The sequence below is a fragment of the Neophocaena asiaeorientalis genome, unplaced genomic scaffold, assembly GCF_003031525.2.
Source record: "Neophocaena asiaeorientalis asiaeorientalis breed wild unplaced genomic scaffold, Neophocaena_asiaeorientalis_V1.1 scaffold612, whole genome shotgun sequence".
NCBI classification, from domain to species: Eukaryota; Metazoa; Chordata; class Mammalia; order Artiodactyla; family Phocoenidae; genus Neophocaena; species Neophocaena asiaeorientalis.
The window spans coordinates 482907-501513 of NW_020171815.1; the positions used below are offsets into that span (position 1 = coordinate 482907).

Below are 18607 nucleotides of genomic sequence, written 5' to 3' on the forward strand. Positions count from 1 at the left end.
TCAAGGTTCTTTCATGTTGTAGACCACATCAGTACTTTCTTCCTTTAGTATGGTCAAATAATAAGCTATTGTATGGATATACCACATTTTGTTTATATATTCATCAGTTGATGGGCATTTAGGTTGTCTCCAGTTTTTGGCTATTATGAGTAATGTTGCTATGAATATTTGTAGACAAGGTTTTGTGTGAACATATGTTTTCAGTTCTCTTGAGAACATACCTAGGAGCAGAACTGCTGGGTGTTATGGTCACTCTATGATTAACATTTAAAGGAACTGCCAAACTGTTTTCCAAAGTAGTTGCACCATTTACATTCCCATCAGCAATGTATGGTGGTACTAATGTTTCCACATCATTGTCAACACTTGTTATTATCCATCTTTTTTATTCTTGCCTTTCTAGTGCATGTGAAGTGGTATCTCACTGTGGTTTTGATTTGCATTTCCCTAATGACTAATGATGTTGAGCATTTTTCACGTTCCATTTGCTATCTTCTTCGGAGAAATGTCTCTTCAAATCTTTTGCCCACTTTTTAATTGTCTTGTTTGTCTTTTTATTGTCGAGTTATAAGAATTCTTTACATATTCTGGATACTAAATCCTTATCAGATTTATGGTTTGCAAATATTTTCTTTCATTCCATGAATTTTCTTTTAGTTTTCTTGATAATGGAACATTTTTAATTTTGATGAAGTTGTATTATTAATTTTTCTTTGGCAGCTTGGGCTTTCAGTATCATATCTAAGAAACCGTTGTCTAATTCAAGGTCACAAGGATGTTTTCTTCTAAGAGTTTTATGGTTCAAGCTCTTTCTTTTCTTTTTTTATATGGTTCCATCTGTACAATATGTTTGGTATAAAGTCCTAAGGACTATCTTCCAACGTTAATTCTCTTTTCAGCTGTGTTCTACCTTGAGTTTATACCACCAACTGTGTTTTTAAAAAATCCCAATGACTATATGTTTGTTTGCTTTTTAAAATTATTATTAATTTATTATTAATTTTTTGCTGCATTGGGTCTTTGTTCCAGTGCACGGGCTTCTCATTGCGGTGGCTTCTCTTGTTGTGTAGCACGGGCTCTAGGTGCACAGGCTTCAGTACTTGTGGCTTGCAGGCTTAGTTGCTCCGCAGCATGTGGGATCTTCCCGGACCAGGGCTCGAACCCATGTCCCCTGCATTGGCAGGCGAGTCCTTAACCACTGCGCCACCAGGGAAGCCCTGTTTGTTTGCTTTTTAACATTTCAGATTTTGGATTGCTTCTTTTGCATATCTCTGTTCTTGTTTGGCTTCAGCATAATTATCCTTTATTGGTTTTAAAGAATTTTTATTCCTCCATTTGACTCTTTGAGTATCCTAAGACATATTTTAAGTTGCTTGACAGCCTGCACCAAGAGCTTGTGGTAGAGGCATGTGCACTGTGGGAGGTAACGTGTGGCGCTTGTGAGGTCACAAGGAGAAACAGCGGGCTGGCTGTCATTATGAATGACGTAGAGGGTGTCTGCTAAACAAAGCATGGTTTACTATGTCAAGTGTTTTGAGAACGACCCACTCCACCTCCACAGGCTTTCGAGTGGTTGGAACTCAGATCCTGGCACCAAATTTGGGACCACTTTAGACTGTGAAACTAAGGCCAAAGACAGGGTGGCTGAGACTCTGACTCAGAGGTCTTAGAATCCCAGCAGGCCAGCAATAGGTCCCTGGCATAGCAGGTGGGAACCAAGTTAGGTCTGCATGTTCATGCAGATGTCTAGTATGTCAGAGTTCCCACCTGACCCAGGAATGTTATGACTTTACAAAGGAGAGCAAACACCATCACTACACGCTGAAGTTGTTGGGTTTAGAAATGTTTTCCTCATAATGACTATAATCCTAAGGGCACAATAACCACAAACAGGGACAAGATGAAATGGGCTTCCAGAGACTACAGAGCAAGGTCTACTCAGTACTAAAAAACAGTCAGTATAGTTGTATAGTTATAGTTGTATAGCTGTAAGTTAGTATAGTTGATACAAATCCAATTTCCAAGATGAGTCTTCTTCTGAGGACGGCTGCTTTCTATCTAGTCATAAATTAAATTGGATAATGCTCACTCACACACCAGGGCACCCGGCCTCATAAACATTTATGAGCACACAATATGCGCTTGTCACCTCAGCAGGCACTGGGACAAAAAAGAATAAGACAGTCCCTACCCTTGAAAAAGCCACCGATCAATGGTTAAAGGACTTATAAGCAAATAATTATACGTCAGCATTCATTCTACCTAGATAGTTTGGAGAGACTGCAAAGAGAAATTAACCAGGGGAGAAAAGGGTAAAGACTGTTCTAGGCAGAGTGAGAGGCAAGTAAGTTCAGGGGCTACTCAGTGGACACTGAGTCCAGCTGTTGGACTGGGGTAGGGACACTGCATTAAGTTGAGGCTGAAAAGGCAGATGGACATAGATTATATTTCAGCTAATCTAAGATGCCGCTGATTATAAAGTGAACTATTATTTCATGTACAACCAAGAAAAAAATGCTGTTAATTCGATTATAACACCCCATTTCTTGCAAAACATTCCTATTTCAGAGTAGCTACAATGCAAGTCACTGTCTCTCTTTGAATGGATGAAACATGGAAATTCCCCAAAGAAACAATGTAAAAGATAAATTAACATTAGAAAACATAGTTTTTTAAAGATAAACTAAATGCGAACAAAATATGAATATAATTTTTCTTATCGAATTAGTGAAGTATCAATGTTAGCAGTAGCAAGAGCAAAGTGAAATGGCAGACTCATTGCTAAAAGTATAAAATAATACTACTTTTCTGGAAATCACTTTGACAATAATGGGTCAAGAACCTAAGTATGTACATACTCTTTGAGTCAGTAATTGTACCTACAGGAATCTGTCCTAAATCCATAGTTACAGACTCAGAAGAAGACTTATGTACAAGAACGTAAAGTTATTAATGATAAAAAGGCAAGCTATATAAATGCCGGATTATTAATGAATACAGTCGGCCCCTTGTATCTACAGATGTGGAACCTGCAGTTATGGAGGGTTAACTGTGGGTGACTTGAGCATCCATGGATTCTGGTATTTGTGGGTAGTCCTGAAACCAATTCCACGGATGCTGTATATAAATAAACTGTGGCATAATCATATGAAATGTTAGTCAATCGCTGAAATATTTTTAAAATATTTAATAACATGGGGAAAGCTCATAATGTAATAGTAAGTTTTAAAAGGGAGGAAACAAAACTCCATGTAGAGTATAATCTCAATCTAGAAAAAAAAAAGGTATTTAAGAAACACTGGAAGGAGAGGTAATCTTGATTAGCTCTGAGTGGTAGCATTTTGGCAACATCTTTCCTTCTTTTAATTTGTATTATTTTTCGATTTTTCTACAATGTCCATATTTACCTGTTATAATCTCTCCTTCCCTCCAAATAAATGTGTTTTTCCAAGTTTTACTTGGAACCTAATTTGCATAGAGGATATAAGCCTATGCATGGAGACAGTGACCAATAGGTACCTCTCATATTAAATAGTGATTACACAGGATTGTCATGAATGCTTAAAATTTTCTAGTAAATGTTAGATAGCACCCAGTACAGATCGTCCATGACCTCCTTATTTCTCAATAGTAGATACTCGCTATGAGCACCCTCTATGAGTCAGTACTATGTTAAATTGATGAGTATTGTTTCTAATTCTTATTATCATGCAGACAGATGAGAAAACAGAAGCTCCAAGAAGCTGAATAAGTGTAGTGAGCCTTCACAGTGTGAACATGGCAAAGCTGAGATTCGAACCCAAGTCTCTCTCTCTCACCAAAAATTCATTCTTCCCCCGTGCCACCTGCCTCTCAAAGAAATACTTGCACAGCATGTCCCGATGAACCTTAAGGAAGATCAAGATTCTACTCTTTCCATCAGTGAGCAGGAGAGATTGTGAACCAACTATGAATATGTTACGTCCATTCTTGGGAGAACCTTACAAATGTGGATGACAGAGACAAAGCCCTCTGATAACGTGGGGTCAACAGGATACACAAGGGGCCAGATTCCCCACTTATCAACTGCTAAACTCCACTCCTGAGAAACGGGTCCTCTCTGCTGTCTGTGATCAACTAAGATTATGAAGCAACGATATTTACCCACCTGGCAAGGTAAGGCGACTAGTGGAGCTAGTGCTTGGGGCTGGTGAGCCATGAGAATGCTTCTTTGTGCCTGTAAAGAGGAAAGAGAGGATGAGAAAGAATAGGATTGTGGACAGACTTTTCAGACTGGTAAATGCTCACATGCAATGTTATCAAATGATCCAAAAGTTTGGGTCTGAAGACAACATTGAGAAGAAGGTTGGGTGAGGGTGTGGGAGCAAAGCAGGGCATAGTCCATGGTCCAGAAAAGCCAGGAGCACAGCCTTTACCTCTGTGCGTGTGATGGTTCTCGGTCTCCAGACTGGTCTGAGCAGGCGTGCACTTTAGGATCACCAGGGAAGCGTTCTAAATATGCAGTTACCTGAGCGCCACACCCAGAGATTCTGTGTTCATTGTACCGGGCTGGAGCTCTGGCATCCGGATGTTCAAAGCCCACCCCAGGTGATGCTAATGTGCGTCCAGAGTGGAGAACGGCTGCTGTGAAAGGGAAAGTTCTGGGTTTAGAAGTGAGAAGTCAGGGGTTTGTCTCTGCCTTGTCCCTATAGCCTTTACTCGCTATTGGACCTCAAGCACCAAACTTGATTTCTCTGGAACCTCTGAAGAGCTGTGAAGATGAAGTCTTCATCTGCAAAACGAGGGAAATGACAACAACTACATCCAAGCGTTCTGGCGAGAAATAAAGGAAGCGAGGGGAATTGTTCTGCAAAAGAACATTTACACATATGTGTGTGTGTGTATGTTTGTATATATATAATACATGCCTAGACACACATACACGTATATATTATTTTATACATCAATATATGTATACACAAAATGCACATACACATATATACATATATATTTTATCTATAAATGCAAATATTATTTGTTTATTCATTCGTTTCTTTGTTTATTTGGCCATACAGAGTGGGGCAAAAGAGGCCTGAAGGCCAGAATCCAGCAACATGACAAATGCCTGGATTCTGAGCTGGCAGAAAAGCAGACAGAATTCTCAGGCAGAGGGTAGGCATGATTTAACGTCAAGTTATTTGTCACAAGTCCCCTGAACCTACGCAAACTTTTTGTAAAGTCTACTTTTCATGCAGAGGCCTGGTGTGAGTGGAGGTTGTGCTAGTCTGAGTGAACACAGTCATGGGTAAAGATAACAAGAAGACACACTGATCTCGGCATCAGATGAAGCAGGAACTTGGGGTCCAGGCGAGGGATAAGCTTTCCCAACCCCGGAATACCTGGTGAGATGTGAAGATATACACTAGGGATGGTGTTTGAGACTGCTCCATTTTAATCTTAAAGAACAGGGTGCTACCCTTGACATTCTGTGTTACTGTCAATTATTATTATTATTAATTAGCAGTGGAAGTACCGTTAATAGTGTTAGTCATAGTAGTAATAATAGTAAAAATAGAGAACACGAAATTAATCCAAACACCTCAGACCCACAAAAACTGTTAATTTGCACGAGGTGAGAGAAGTGATATCTGGCAGAACTTTTAGGTCTTCATTTTCCAGATCTTGTAGATGCCCTGAATGTAAGAGTTGGGTGATTTTTATAAATATGGCTTCCAGGGTCATTTGCTGACCCACTGAAGGGGAACCTCCAGGGAATGGAGCCACAAGTTTGCAGGTCAACACGTACCCCAGGTAAGTCTAATGATCATCCATCAAATGGGGTGCTCAGGCACTAGAGGTAAAAAGATTTACCCAGGGCTTCCCTGGTGGCGCAGTGGTTGAGAGTCCGCCTGCCGATGCTGGGGACGCGGGTTCGTGTCCCGGTCCGGGAAGATCCCACATGCCACGGAGCAGCTGGGCCTGTGAGCCATGGCCGCTGAGCCTGCGCGTCCGAAGCCTGTGCTCCACAGCGGGAGAGGCCACAACGGTGAGAGGCCCACATACCGAAAAAAAAAAAAAAGATTTACCCAAAGTGATAAGTGGGGTCCGGGCCAGGGCTGCCTCACTGCACAGCTCCAGGAGGTGCCACTCACACTGTATCCTACAGGAAGAATGGTGGATCTGAGTATGTAACAAGCCAGCCCCGATCAAGGGCACTACCAGGGTGCAGATCCATAGCCATTCCTGACCCACCAGAAACAACCTGTGTCCCACTGGATCCACCTCCACGGTGGGGAAGCCAATGATTCAAAGTGTTTATCCCTCCACTCACGGGATGTTTCACTTGTCTCACTGTCCCTTTCGGATAGGGTTTCTCTCGACAGATGCACACTGATATTTTGTCACATCATTCTTTGCTGTCCTGTGCATGGTAGGATGTTTAGCAGCATCCCTGGCCTCTACCGCTAGGTGTCGGCAGCAAACCCCCTCCTCACCCCCCCATCAAGCCCCCCACTGTGAGTCGTGATAATCAAAAATGTCCTCCAGACACTGACAAATGTCCCCTAGGAACAAAATTGCCCTCCGTTAAGAACCGTTGCTTTAGGAAGGAGGCAGAGTTTAGGGATTTTTATTCAGAGGTGTGACTCACAATTTGGCCACTTGGTCATTAGCATCAGTCACGGTCACATATCAGGCAGCTACCATGTTCTAGGCACCGTATTAGTAATGGACAATTAAACGTACGTTAGTCATCTTTTCTGATACTAACTCTCTGATGAAAGAATGATTCCTAATTTATGGAATTTGGAGACAAAGTGTAAGTAATTTTCACAAAGTTACTGAATGTTGGGGGGCAAAATTTAAGCCAAGATCCTTCAGAGTTTAAACCTAGAGAAACTTTTCCCAATGACTCTTGCTATTTCTTGACCAATCCGTTATCCAGGTTTCCTTCAGGTGCCATCTTCCTAAATTTGCCTACACATAAGAACTACCTGGGATTATTAACAAAAAGGAAAAAAACCCCAGATTCCCTAGCCCAGCCAAGCACTAGTGAGCCAGCATTTCTGGAGGGGCGTGGATCTTTCACAAGTGTCCCAGGTGATTCTGATCTTCAGGGAGGCTTGGAAAACCTTATATGATAGAAATTTCATTCTTTAACTGCTGGAAAATAGGGCACTCTGCTTTCCACAGATACCCTCATGAAGCTGAGAGATCAAATGTAATGTGACCTAAATGAGCACTTAAAAAACTGCAAAGCACTGAATGACGACAAGCTTTTAATGGTGTTACCTGTAGAAATATTCACTATTGCCAGGTTATTTCATAGAAATGCTTGGCGCAATTAAAGTCACCTATCAAGGGACTTCCCTTGTAGAGTACTGCTTAAGAATCCACGTTCCAATGCAAGGGACACGGGTTCGATCTCTGGGCCGGGAAGATCCCATATGCCGTGGAGCAACTAAGCCCGTGCGCCACCACTACTGAGCCTGCGCTCTAGAGCCCGTGCTCTGCAACAAGAGAAGCCACCGCAATGAGAAGCCTGTGCACAGCAACGAAGAGTAGCCCCGCTCACCGCAACTAAAGAAAAGCCCGCGTGCAGCGATGAAGACCTAACGCAGCCAAAAATAAATAAAAATAAAATAAATAATTTTTTTTTAAATGACCTATCATGAGCTTCCCAAAGCCTGAAGCTTGATGGATTTTTCTTGGGGCACCTTTTCATTCCCTTGGTGTCTCCTTTGCAGATAGTGAATGAGACAGAAAACTCAGGGGGCCGTGGGTCAGTGGAAAAGCAGAGCTGCAAGCCCTCTACCAATGCGGTTATTTTCTCTGTATGCTTGATGAAATGCCTAATATATCAGGAAAAGGGAGAAACCACGTGCGCCTCTGCTAATCGTGAGTCACAAACAGGCAGCAGGCAGAGACGCATAAAATAAACCTGTTGGCAATTTCTCCAGACCATCAGGTGGCTCCATGGACCATCGGGGGTGGTTAGGCTCTGAGTCAGCCTCCCATGGGCTCCCTGTTAAGTCAGGTTGTGTCCCTGAAATCATTTTCCACTCCATAGCCACCAAATAACCTATCACTTTACTCAAAGTTCCGTTCGTGGGAATAATACTCAGCTTACCTAAGTTTCATTTTCTAAAACCCTTCACCCTCCCTTGCTCCCGTTCCCGGGGAACACATCAGAAATTGAGCTGGAAGATCCATGTTCAGATCAGCTTTCAAACTGACCCCTACTGTTCCAGGCTGGTGGACACATAAACCTCACTCTGGGATTTATTATAGAAATCTACCTGGCATGCTGCTCTGTGAGTGACTCAGAATTCACTCTGTAAGTGCTTTTCAATCCTGGCTCTACATTAGGATGGTCTGGGGAGTTCTAAAGAAAATATGCTGATACCTGGGCCTCCCCCTAGACATGCCATGCTGTTTCACTGATCTGGGATGGGGCCCGGGTGAGCCTGTCTGTAGCCAGGAGTGAGAAGCAGTGTACCCAGTGAATACCTGTGGAAGACATTTCTTTCAGCTGTAAGGGAAGAGTTCTTTCTTCTGAGGAACTGGCGTGCTTTATCCTCATGAATGATGTGAATCTTGTAAATTGTTTCTTTTCATTTTTATTTAGGTTTCCCGGAAACTCAGACCCAATTTACGATCTAATGCTGGGAACTGGGGAGGCCTATTCAGCCTGCATGACCGTACACTAACGTTTGCCCTGTTTGACTCAATCTACACTAGCTTGACTTCCTGCCTCTGGTTTTATTCTGCAGCCTTCATTTTTTAAAAGCAAATTGGTTACATTTATGTGATTTTAGACTTCTGAAATATTTTGTAAATGAGGTAAGGAAAATAAAAACATGAATAAACAACTACATCAGTGCTGACATTGTGCTAAGTTCCATTTTCCTCATCTATAAAAATTTAAAAACATCAATTTCAGGATGTCATTGTGAGGACCAAGTCACAGAACTTAGCAAACTGAAGTGCGATAGAGTGTGTGTTATCAGTTTATATTCAAAAGAAAGGTGTGTGTGTGTGTGTGTGTGTGTGTGTACAGTAGCTAATATGTCATCTTTGGGAGAGAAGCACTTTAAGGTCACGTATTACATTGTCCTTCACCCAGAGCATGTGAATGTTCAAGGAGTAAACAACCCAATCAGTCAGCTCGGGGCAGAGATGTCAACACAGCAGCTTGTGTGACTGGAAGTATCTTTTGACAAACGAATAGCTTTCAGATATTTCAAATTAATGTCTTTGGTTGGTTCAGCTAAAGGGCAACAAATCCAATTCATCAGGAGTCTGGAGAAGAGGATGAAAGTGACAACCAAGGCTGCCTGCCTTGGGGCAAATACACACACCTAAGACTCAGGACGTGAGGGTAGCACTAAACCCAATGATCGGCAACTTGACCTCAAGTAATTTCCCTCTGCAACATAAGATTAGCATGGCCAGGCCCAAGCCTGCCGGAAAAGGTGATTCAAAAGCCCTTGAGACCTAGCGTCATCCTTAGTAACGGTCCAACAATAGCAATGTTGTTACAACACAAGCAGGTCCCAAGGCAGAAGTGGGTGCTGAAGGACTAAAGTAGGAAAAGTGTCTGTCAGTCTACTGTGCATTTTCACTCTCTTTCTTTTAACCTATTGCAGTGTCTGCCTTTAGATACCCACAACATTTGATAACCGTTGCTGAGCACATCCACCAACATTTTCTCTGTGTTCCATTTAGCGGGTGGCAGAGATCAACGAGCTAAATGAATTATCTTTGCCCCTTTGCAGCCTTGACAAAAGGGCATCAAGAGAAGTCCACGTTCTGCTTAGGGCTGTGGAATCTCTGAAAGTTTGGAGGGCTTCAAGCCCACCTCCTGTACTTTCCTAAGAGTTATTTTCCAACAGTGTATAAGCTAGAGCAGCATAGGCAGAGTGTTTGATAACATTTCTCCTCCACAATACATGAATACCATGCTTTCTTTTGTGTGACCTGATCTCTATTCATCACAAAGAACAATGATCAAAAACATAAGAGCTATTCAGACATGCAACGTTATATGCTATTTAAATATGGCCGTTTTAATAGCTGGATATGCCTTGGGATTGGGTATATGAATGAGGAGTCTGAAAAAAGGTCCACGACCTTTGACCCAGTATTCTAAGAATTCTTCCAATGGAGATATTCAGAAATGTGACAAAGCCTTATGTACAAAGAGCCCCACTGCTGTTATTTACAACTTCAGAAAATAAAAGCATATAACTTAATTGTCCAACAGCAGACAGGTAGTTAAGTAAACTTCACTAGAGCCACAAAATGAAAAATTATGTTGCAATTGAAATTATATTAGTAAAGAGTTTTTTTAAATGGGTAATGTTTACAATCCAATGTTATGAGAACAAACCATAATACAAAATTAAATATATTGTACTGTATGGCCTCAACTGTGTAAAAACACATAGCAAAAGACCATTGGGAAGTAAAGAACTGACACTGAATGGGGTATTACAAGTGATTTTAATTTTATTATACTTCTCTATATTTTTCAAAATAAGTTCTGTTTTTGGCTCTCAGGAAAAAAAAAGGAATTGGAAAAAAAAAGTGTTTCAATGCATGGCCGCTTGGGAGGAACATCCCAGCCTCTACAGTCAGTAATAACCCAGTGGAGTTACTGCAGAGGAACAACATACAGAGGTGGTCCAGATAAGGGGGTGGTACTTGTGTAATACGCACCATCACCACTAGGGGTGCCTCTTAGTGGCTGGTTTGAAGGCTGGACGCCATTCACTATATTAAACCATGTATGTATGCTCACAAATAGGGGTAATGACTAGTCCCTAGTCAGACTCCCTATGTTTGTAGCTGGAGAGAAAGAAAATATTGCCAGGTAGCCCTTTCTACCTGAGGGAGAAGGAAGAGGAAAAAATGTTTGGAATTCAAAAACTAGCATCGTAGGAATGTAAAACCGTATCGCGGTACCCAGAAGAAAACTGAACATATGGAAGCCAGCCTAATTCCGGGAACACTGACATTTCTTATGCCTCTAAGGAGCTTCTGATAGCCCATCCACTAATCCCTCAAAAAAGATTATATGAGACGCGATACACTGTGTATATCTTCAGTGTGCAGGCAAAAGCACTTGGTACCTGGATATTGCTTGGCATTTGGAAGAATACAAAAGAGACAGATGGTTGAGTGAGTCTGGACAGCCTCCTATCTGGGACAGAACATTGACAACAATGAAAAACATTAAAGTGAAGAAAAACAGTCTTTTCATTTTTCAAATTTCAATAGAGAGGTTAACTCATTGTTTTTATTTGGTAATCAGAAGAACATACAAGTACTTATTCATTACTAGATGCTGGGGGAAAATTATACATTGAGGGACTGTCTGCCTTATCTGTGCAATAAAGATTTACAATAAACACATAATTTATTGAGACCAGTTTAGCATATTCTGTTTTACATGAATCCCTATGATTTATTTTTGCATTTAGAGATGTGAGGCTATGGCATTTGAATAGTTTCTTTTAGTACAGACCAGCATCACAGGGAACAAGACGCTTTTCTTAAAATGGATGGTCATTCTCTTGCAAATTGCAACCTGCATTTTATCTGCTAAAAACATATTTCACATCATGGAAGTACATTCTATCACTGCCATAAAATACAAAGTCCCTTTTATCATCTTCCCTTTTGGAAGAGCTTTCTCAGAACATATCTAGAAATACCTTCCTTCTTCCTGAAAAGAACTATTTATTGGGCATGATTTGGATTGAGGTTCGGGGTTTTGATTCTGCTTACCTCCCTCTTTTGAGTCTTGTTAAACATTCTTGATTTTAATCCAGACATCTCCCCGAAATCCAGCTGAACAGCAGCAAGATCTCAGGCTGAGGAGATGAGCTGAGTTGGTGGCCAGTGCCCTAGTAAGGAAAGGTCTAGAGGCCCACGGTGAGGGCTTAACATCCTAAGGAGAAAAACCCTGTACAAAAATTGTGCCGTAGACTGAGAAGAGATAATAAGAGCATTATGTTAGGCTCAAACCTTACTTTGGGTAATGGATATCCCATGAGGATTTCCTTCTTCCTGCTTCTTTTCCCCAAACTATTCCCTCCTCCCCATCTACTCATACCCCATCCCTGGCCCACAACCTTCCCTCATGTGGATCACACTGGAACAAGATAATTTTGTTTTTTCCATTATTTTGTGTTTCCATGTGCTAAAAAGATGCTGCAAGCAGAATGGCTTGCCTGGACAGAGGCAAAAGAAGGAATCTGCAAAAGGTATAAAAATGAGCGAAGAAAATAAGGAGAGAGAAAAAGTATGAAAAAGCGAGAGAATGATTTGATTAGGTGGAGGGAGGAATCCGGTTGTACAGCGGGCACCAGAGTTGATAAAAACCTAACCGAGCTCTACAAATGAAAATAGCAAATATTTTAAAAAATTTTTTACAGCATATAAAATTTTATAAAAATATCATCAAAGCAAGAAAAAAGGAAAATTTATACAGTTCTATCTCTAGAATCAGTTACTGGACAATACCTATGGCTGTAGATTTTTACTATAAATCTATGCTTATTGGTGTGCGACTGTATTCTGTACCATCACACATATATCCACTCAAAGACAAGGACACTAGTACACAAATACCTACCCCAAGACAGATCACCACAGAGAAGCAAAAACTGTACAAGGGTATGCCTCCAGGGCAATCTATTGAAAAGCCATTCCATAGCCATTGGGTTTTAATGGGCTTTATTTTAAATGAGTTCTCCTGCACTGTAACCTGACAGAGAAATGCTTCTGTTGTCCAAAAGGCAGCTTCCATGAAGATACATGGGTGAGGTTCAGCAAACATGACTGAAGCTGACCAAAGCTGACAGCCTCCAAGATGGCAATGACTGGCCTACTACAGCAAGCATTAAGCCCCAGAAATGGTGAGATCTCCCCAATGGAGGCTAAGTGTGCCCTGAGTGAGGTGAAGGGCCCACACACCACCCCTTGATTCAGTGGATGGCTATCTAGGCTGGGTTCAAGTTCATTTAGTGAAGCCAGCCATTGTCAGTGTCAGACCATTTCTGCTTGAGAACAGAAGCCAGAATAAATGTCAATTCATTTCAAATATGTCTGCCAATATTTTAAAGAAAAAAATGGATGAGGTGGAGGGGCATTAGTTAAAATAATCAGGACTTAATAATGTTGAAATTGACTTTCATGAACCTTTCAGTCCAGGTCTCCCACTGCACCCCACTCTTGTTCAATGTAAAAACAAGATATTCTTCTGATGAAACAATCGTTGTTTATTGCAGATTTCCTGGAGGAGCATCCAGGCTTTTGCAAATGTCCAATGAAAACATCCAGAGGACTTCTTCCCATTTTCTAAACTTCCCTGGACCCAAATTCACTTATCAGATGAACCCTGTCTAATGTCCTACAGGCTCTGTTACCATTCTAATTCTGCCATCATCTCTGTGCCCACCAGTGTGTTTGATGAGAGGAAACCTTAACAACTGACATCTGGTCTTGGCAGATAATATGTCTCTTGGTTCTCAGAGGGATATTTTATACAAATATTGTGCTGTTCATTACAATTTTTTCAAGTTCATTTTCTAAATGATAATGAGGCCTTTAATCATGGATCACTATCAATGAATTACAAATATTACTTTCCACTTATTCACAAAGAAGAGCCAATATGACATCATTATTGCCACGTTATTCCTTTAACATCCAGCTTTGCTGTGGTTCAGTACTATACCGACCATATTGGCAGAGCACTGATTCCCCATGCTGTACATATAGATGCTTTTACTCGCTTCAAGAAAGTCTATTTTGGATTTTAAATGTTACAACTTGGATTATAAATCAATCCACTGGTAATCGTGTCATCATTCCTTTTGGAAGTGAATTTTCATATAAATCCTGTTTTGGTTTGTTTCTGTTTTTTCATCTGTTTGTTTTTCTTAAACCCAAAAACCATAGAGAAGTTTTATTTTCATAAACTTGGCACTGCTAATTTTCCCCATACTACTTGCAATTTCCTGTCCCTTACAATAAGCTATCCGTGTCACTAGGGTATGTCTGCACATACTTAGAAAATAAGCCTTTAGCAATACACTTGACATGCAGAAGACGTTGAGTGCGTTTTCAGGTAAACTTGAACTTTGCACTCACAGGTGGCTAGTGGAATTCAGCTGGACGGTTCTGCATGTGTTTCTTGAATGCTGACTATATGCCAGGCACTGTGGTGGGCCAGTGGTGCAAATCCTGTTGGGATGTGTGGGAATCGTGCAATAAGAATGAAGTTTATTTCCTAAAATCCCCTTTATGGGGGACATAATGCTACATACATAGGTTTTAATCTCAGAATCTTCTCTATCTCATTATGAGAAAAAGATTTTGTGCCTTTTTTCTTTTGTTTTCCTCCTTATTCCATGGGGAATGTTATGAAGTCATCTCTACCATGTAAGTCTCTGCTGAAAGGTTAAGAATAGAAGAAAACATATTACATCTTCTTCCTATCTATCTAAAGAAAATTGATCCATGACAGAAGTGACATTAAAAGACCAGCAACCTTACTCCTAAAATATGGATTACAAAATTGGTCTCCATCGTTTTATTTGCTGTCTCACATCTTGTGATAATAATGTTCTTTACTTTCTATTTTTCATATTTACTAGAGGCATCACTTCAGGTGGAAAATATAATATAATGGCTTTAATTCTGCAAATGAAATGAACAGATGCACTAGATTGTTCTTTGGCTCTCAGATGTCTAGATATCATTTTATTGTTTAAGTATATCAGGTCCTAAATGGGATCCTGTCAGATGTCTTCAATGCTTTTTAAAAGCTCCAGGAATGAAATGGACATAGGAAGAAAATCCATTTGAATTTAATGGGTTAGAAATGAGTCTCTTGCCTGCTGCCATAAACAACTAGGGCTCATAACCTAAGAAAGGTGGGCGTGAATAAAAGCTGGAACAAAGACCCGCCTATGGTTCGGTCATTATGGCAGCAAAACAAACTGCATCAACAAAACTTGGCTGTAGAGCTAGTTGGTGACATGGGGGCCCAAACTCAAGGGCTAACTCCATTTGTCACTTTCTACTCAGGGACATGTAGAACTGGTGGTTTGTCAATGGTGGGAATATCCCTAGTACTTTCCCCACATACCCGTTAATTCTTAACTCAGGTGTGTAAGCCTTTGCTTTTTAAGTGACAATGGAACACAGAGTAAGGTGTCACAATCCGTGCAATGGAAGAATGTGTCTTCCACTTCACTGCTCAACTTGGAGGAAGCTGTTTCAAGAGAATGGAAAGACCACAGCAAGTGAGCTAGAGCTCTGGAAATACTGTTCTTCCAGTCAATACTGTTGTCTTACCAGCTCCAGTATCGATTTATAGCGCAGTAATACATTGTTTTTTATTAAAAAAAAAGATAATTTTGCTTTTTTACTCAATGTCCCTTCAAAACACTTTCTAAGAGTTTAAAAATAAGAGTTACACGATGCTTTTGTTTTTCCACGCTGAGAGTTCCAAGCAGAATGCTATCCTAAATAAAATTCTCTTCCCACCTTTTTCCAGCTAAATTAACGACTTAAAGCAAATGTAAAACATTTCCATCTTTATTGGTGCTAGAAAAAGCGGCTATATTCCTATGTCTTTTTCAAATATTGTTTAGTCTTGATTGAGTATAAAAGGGAAGCTGCACCTTTCTAGTTTGATTGGTTGCAAAGCTCTACATAGAAAAATATAGAATTGAAGTGAGGTCAAAAGTTCAGGTTCCAAGGTCAAGAACTGACATGCACTGGTTGTATTTCACTTCTATTTAAAACCACCTCAAAGAGCATAGTTTGCAAATCGATGTCCCATGCATTGAAGGCAGTTAGTTCATAGGGATGTTTTCTTTGGCCAGCACTGCGTGTGTAAGTTTCTGAATTAGTTGCCAATATTAAAAAATTTGGAGGGGGTTTATATAAAATCTTAGGTATCTAGGACCCTCATTCCCACATAGCACTGATCCCGTAGCTGCCAGCCACTGCCCCCTTGGGGCAGTGCATGCCCTCCCCACTTCCCCCCTATTGCTCCTCACTGGCTCTCTGATACCCAGGTCCACGATGAATTGCCATTTATCGCAATCATTCTGATATTATAGCTTGCTGTACTCATTTACTTGACCTGCTGAGCTCCTGTTTTGAATTTGTGACCACATGACTTACTGTGGTCACGTCTAGGAAAACAGGAGGAGCAACAGAAAAATCTGTTATTACCAAGCAAAATGGAAATCTGATCTAAGAACCCTGCTCGAATATCAGTACACGACTGTGCACTCCACACCACGGAGTTCTCCAGATCTTTCTGTTGGGGAATATTTCAGTGAGACAAAAGGCCTGGTAGACGACATACACAGTCTCCTTTCTGTCTGAAGAAATACCAACATTTTGCCTTAGTACTGAGAGGAGTTTTTAAATGTTTGCTTTTGTGTTTTCCATGTGGAAATTAAATCTGCAACGAGGAATAGAGTTAAGCCTACCGTCCAGCTCTGTCTCTCTTCCTATTTGTATTCCTCTTCCATCACCAGCCTATTCATGTGATTTACCCTTAGGAAGGACTCAAAGATTCCTCTGTGAACCACAATTCCATTTTAAGAATCAGTTTCATTCAAATCACACCACTTAGATCCACAAAATTCCTTGACTTGCACTCCACTGGATCCCATTCTTGATTTGGTTTCAGGGGGCTGTATTTTTCGTCTCTTTCCCTGTGACATCCACTATTCTTATTTTTGATTCGTGCTATTAATCATCTCCTATCTGGCATTTCTAAAGGCTCATTAAAATGAAAAAAAAATTATTGGACATATCTCCCTGATACTAATTCCCTTAGCACTTCCCTGAATAGAAAGAAGAACAATTAGGTCAAACCATAAATATTCAAAAGAAGAGGACCAGCCAGTGGTAAAAATTTCAGTAACCACTTAGTCATGGATGCTACTCAGTGAAAACACTGGGTTTCCCACCTGAACAATACGGTCACGAGCTGAAACATTCCGGTTTGTATTAACGAATGCACAGGTAAATTAAGCATCAAATAAAGAAGAGGAAAATCTCCTTTTTTATAAAACAGAAAGTATTTCATATTATATAAATGGAAAGAAAAGCATGGGAACAATTTCTAAGTCTGAAAGAAAGCTGGAGAGAAAGAACGTTCCTGACTCAGGAAAGGAACAACCAGAGACTGAAATCATCATCTTAGCTGCGATGAAGGCCAGCTTGGCTGCATCCACCATCAGCAACCAGTGCAAAAATAACAACACATAAAGAAATACAGTGGCAATTCCTGTGTGTGTGGCTTTCTCAGGCCTCTCTCGGCGTTTCCAGGATGTCCGTTCCCATCAGGCCAGACAGGTGCCTTGAAAGCCAGGGCATTAGCAAAGGATTTTGAGGAAGTCCCTTCATGTGTTGTTTCTGTTTGTGCAAAAATCGGAAGTTGTGTTGTTTGCTTGGGCTGGGGGGATTCCCCCAGAGTTCTAAGACCTCAAACCAGCTCCCAGAAAGTCATCTCCTGGGAGGAGATGGCATGAGAGAAGGCCAAGTGCAGGGGTGGGGCTTGTTTCTGAAAGTTGTACACCTTCCCCAGATACAGGTCTTTGTGGAAGGAGAAGAGAATGAAGAAGCTCAGCTAAAATGATGCAAGACATTGGCAGCCTCTCTTATTGTCTATGAGGTGTGTTTTACTCTTCTGAATCTGAAAAAAAGAAAAAGAAAAGTGTCAATGCTGCCTTTCCCCCCGCTTCTCAACCCTCCAGGTCTGAGAAGAAAATCTGAAGGACAAAAAAAAGAGGGATCAATTACACATTTCAATGCTAGTCACTGCTGTCTCCTTTGTAACACAATCCTTCTATTCATAAAGGGGAAATCTCAGTGGAGAATTTTAAACACTGGTTACATTGGAAGCCTTAACAGTTGCTTTAAATTAAAGCATCAAATATTTGGTCCATGCAGTATGGGTTTTAAGACGCCTTATTTTGCAATCAGAATGACAGTGACTGCCAGATCGGATCTGGTCAATTTGCCTCAGGCGTTGGTGGGATTGGATTCATCTAATCCCAATCATTTCCATACCAAAGCACTGTTCCTCTATCAGGATTCATAGCTATCTGCAGGAAGATGTTCTGCCCCAGACTATAGACTCCTTGAAGGCAGGGAAAATATCTTATCTTTATAACTCTTTTTGCATGTAGTGCAATGCCTGACACACAGCATATGCTTAACAAATGCTTCCCCAAAAGATTCAAAGCAAGATGCGCCCCAGCTGAAATCACTGTGCAAATGGATAAATCACCTGAAGTCTCTATGGGGCCTGGAGTGAGGTGGTGGAAGAAGACCAAGATTGAAACAGGACTCATGAATGGAAATAAACAACCTTGGATTTTCTTTTCACCTGGCTTATTCGATAACCTCAACAGACTTGGACAGGATTTTTAAAAAGCAAACAAACATAAATTATGATGATTATGGTTGCTTCCCCTAAGTGCTGTGTGCTCTCCAAGTCAGCATGCCTCAGAGTGAGAGAGGATTCCCTCCTACGCAAGGTTCCAGAGGGACAGGAGACTTTAAAAAGAATAACATCATCATCTCC

At 40.9% G+C, this 18607-nt stretch overlaps 1 protein-coding gene across 3 annotated transcripts in view; it reads right to left on the reverse strand.

Moving 5' to 3' along the window:
• The window catches only part of PDE1C (phosphodiesterase 1C), a 273423-nt gene that overhangs the window by 15856 nt on the left and 238960 nt on the right, over nt 1-18607 (reverse strand). For 2 of the 3 annotated variants that reach the window (XM_024737279.1, XM_024737251.1), the window contains exon 17: nt 4148-4216. In XM_024737279.1, the coding sequence (XP_024593047.1) occupies nt 4148-4216 (69 nt within the window). Of the gene's footprint in view, nt 1-4147; nt 4217-15115; nt 17714-18607 lie in introns of those variants that run through there. The other variant, XM_024737260.1, reaches the window with a different exon arrangement.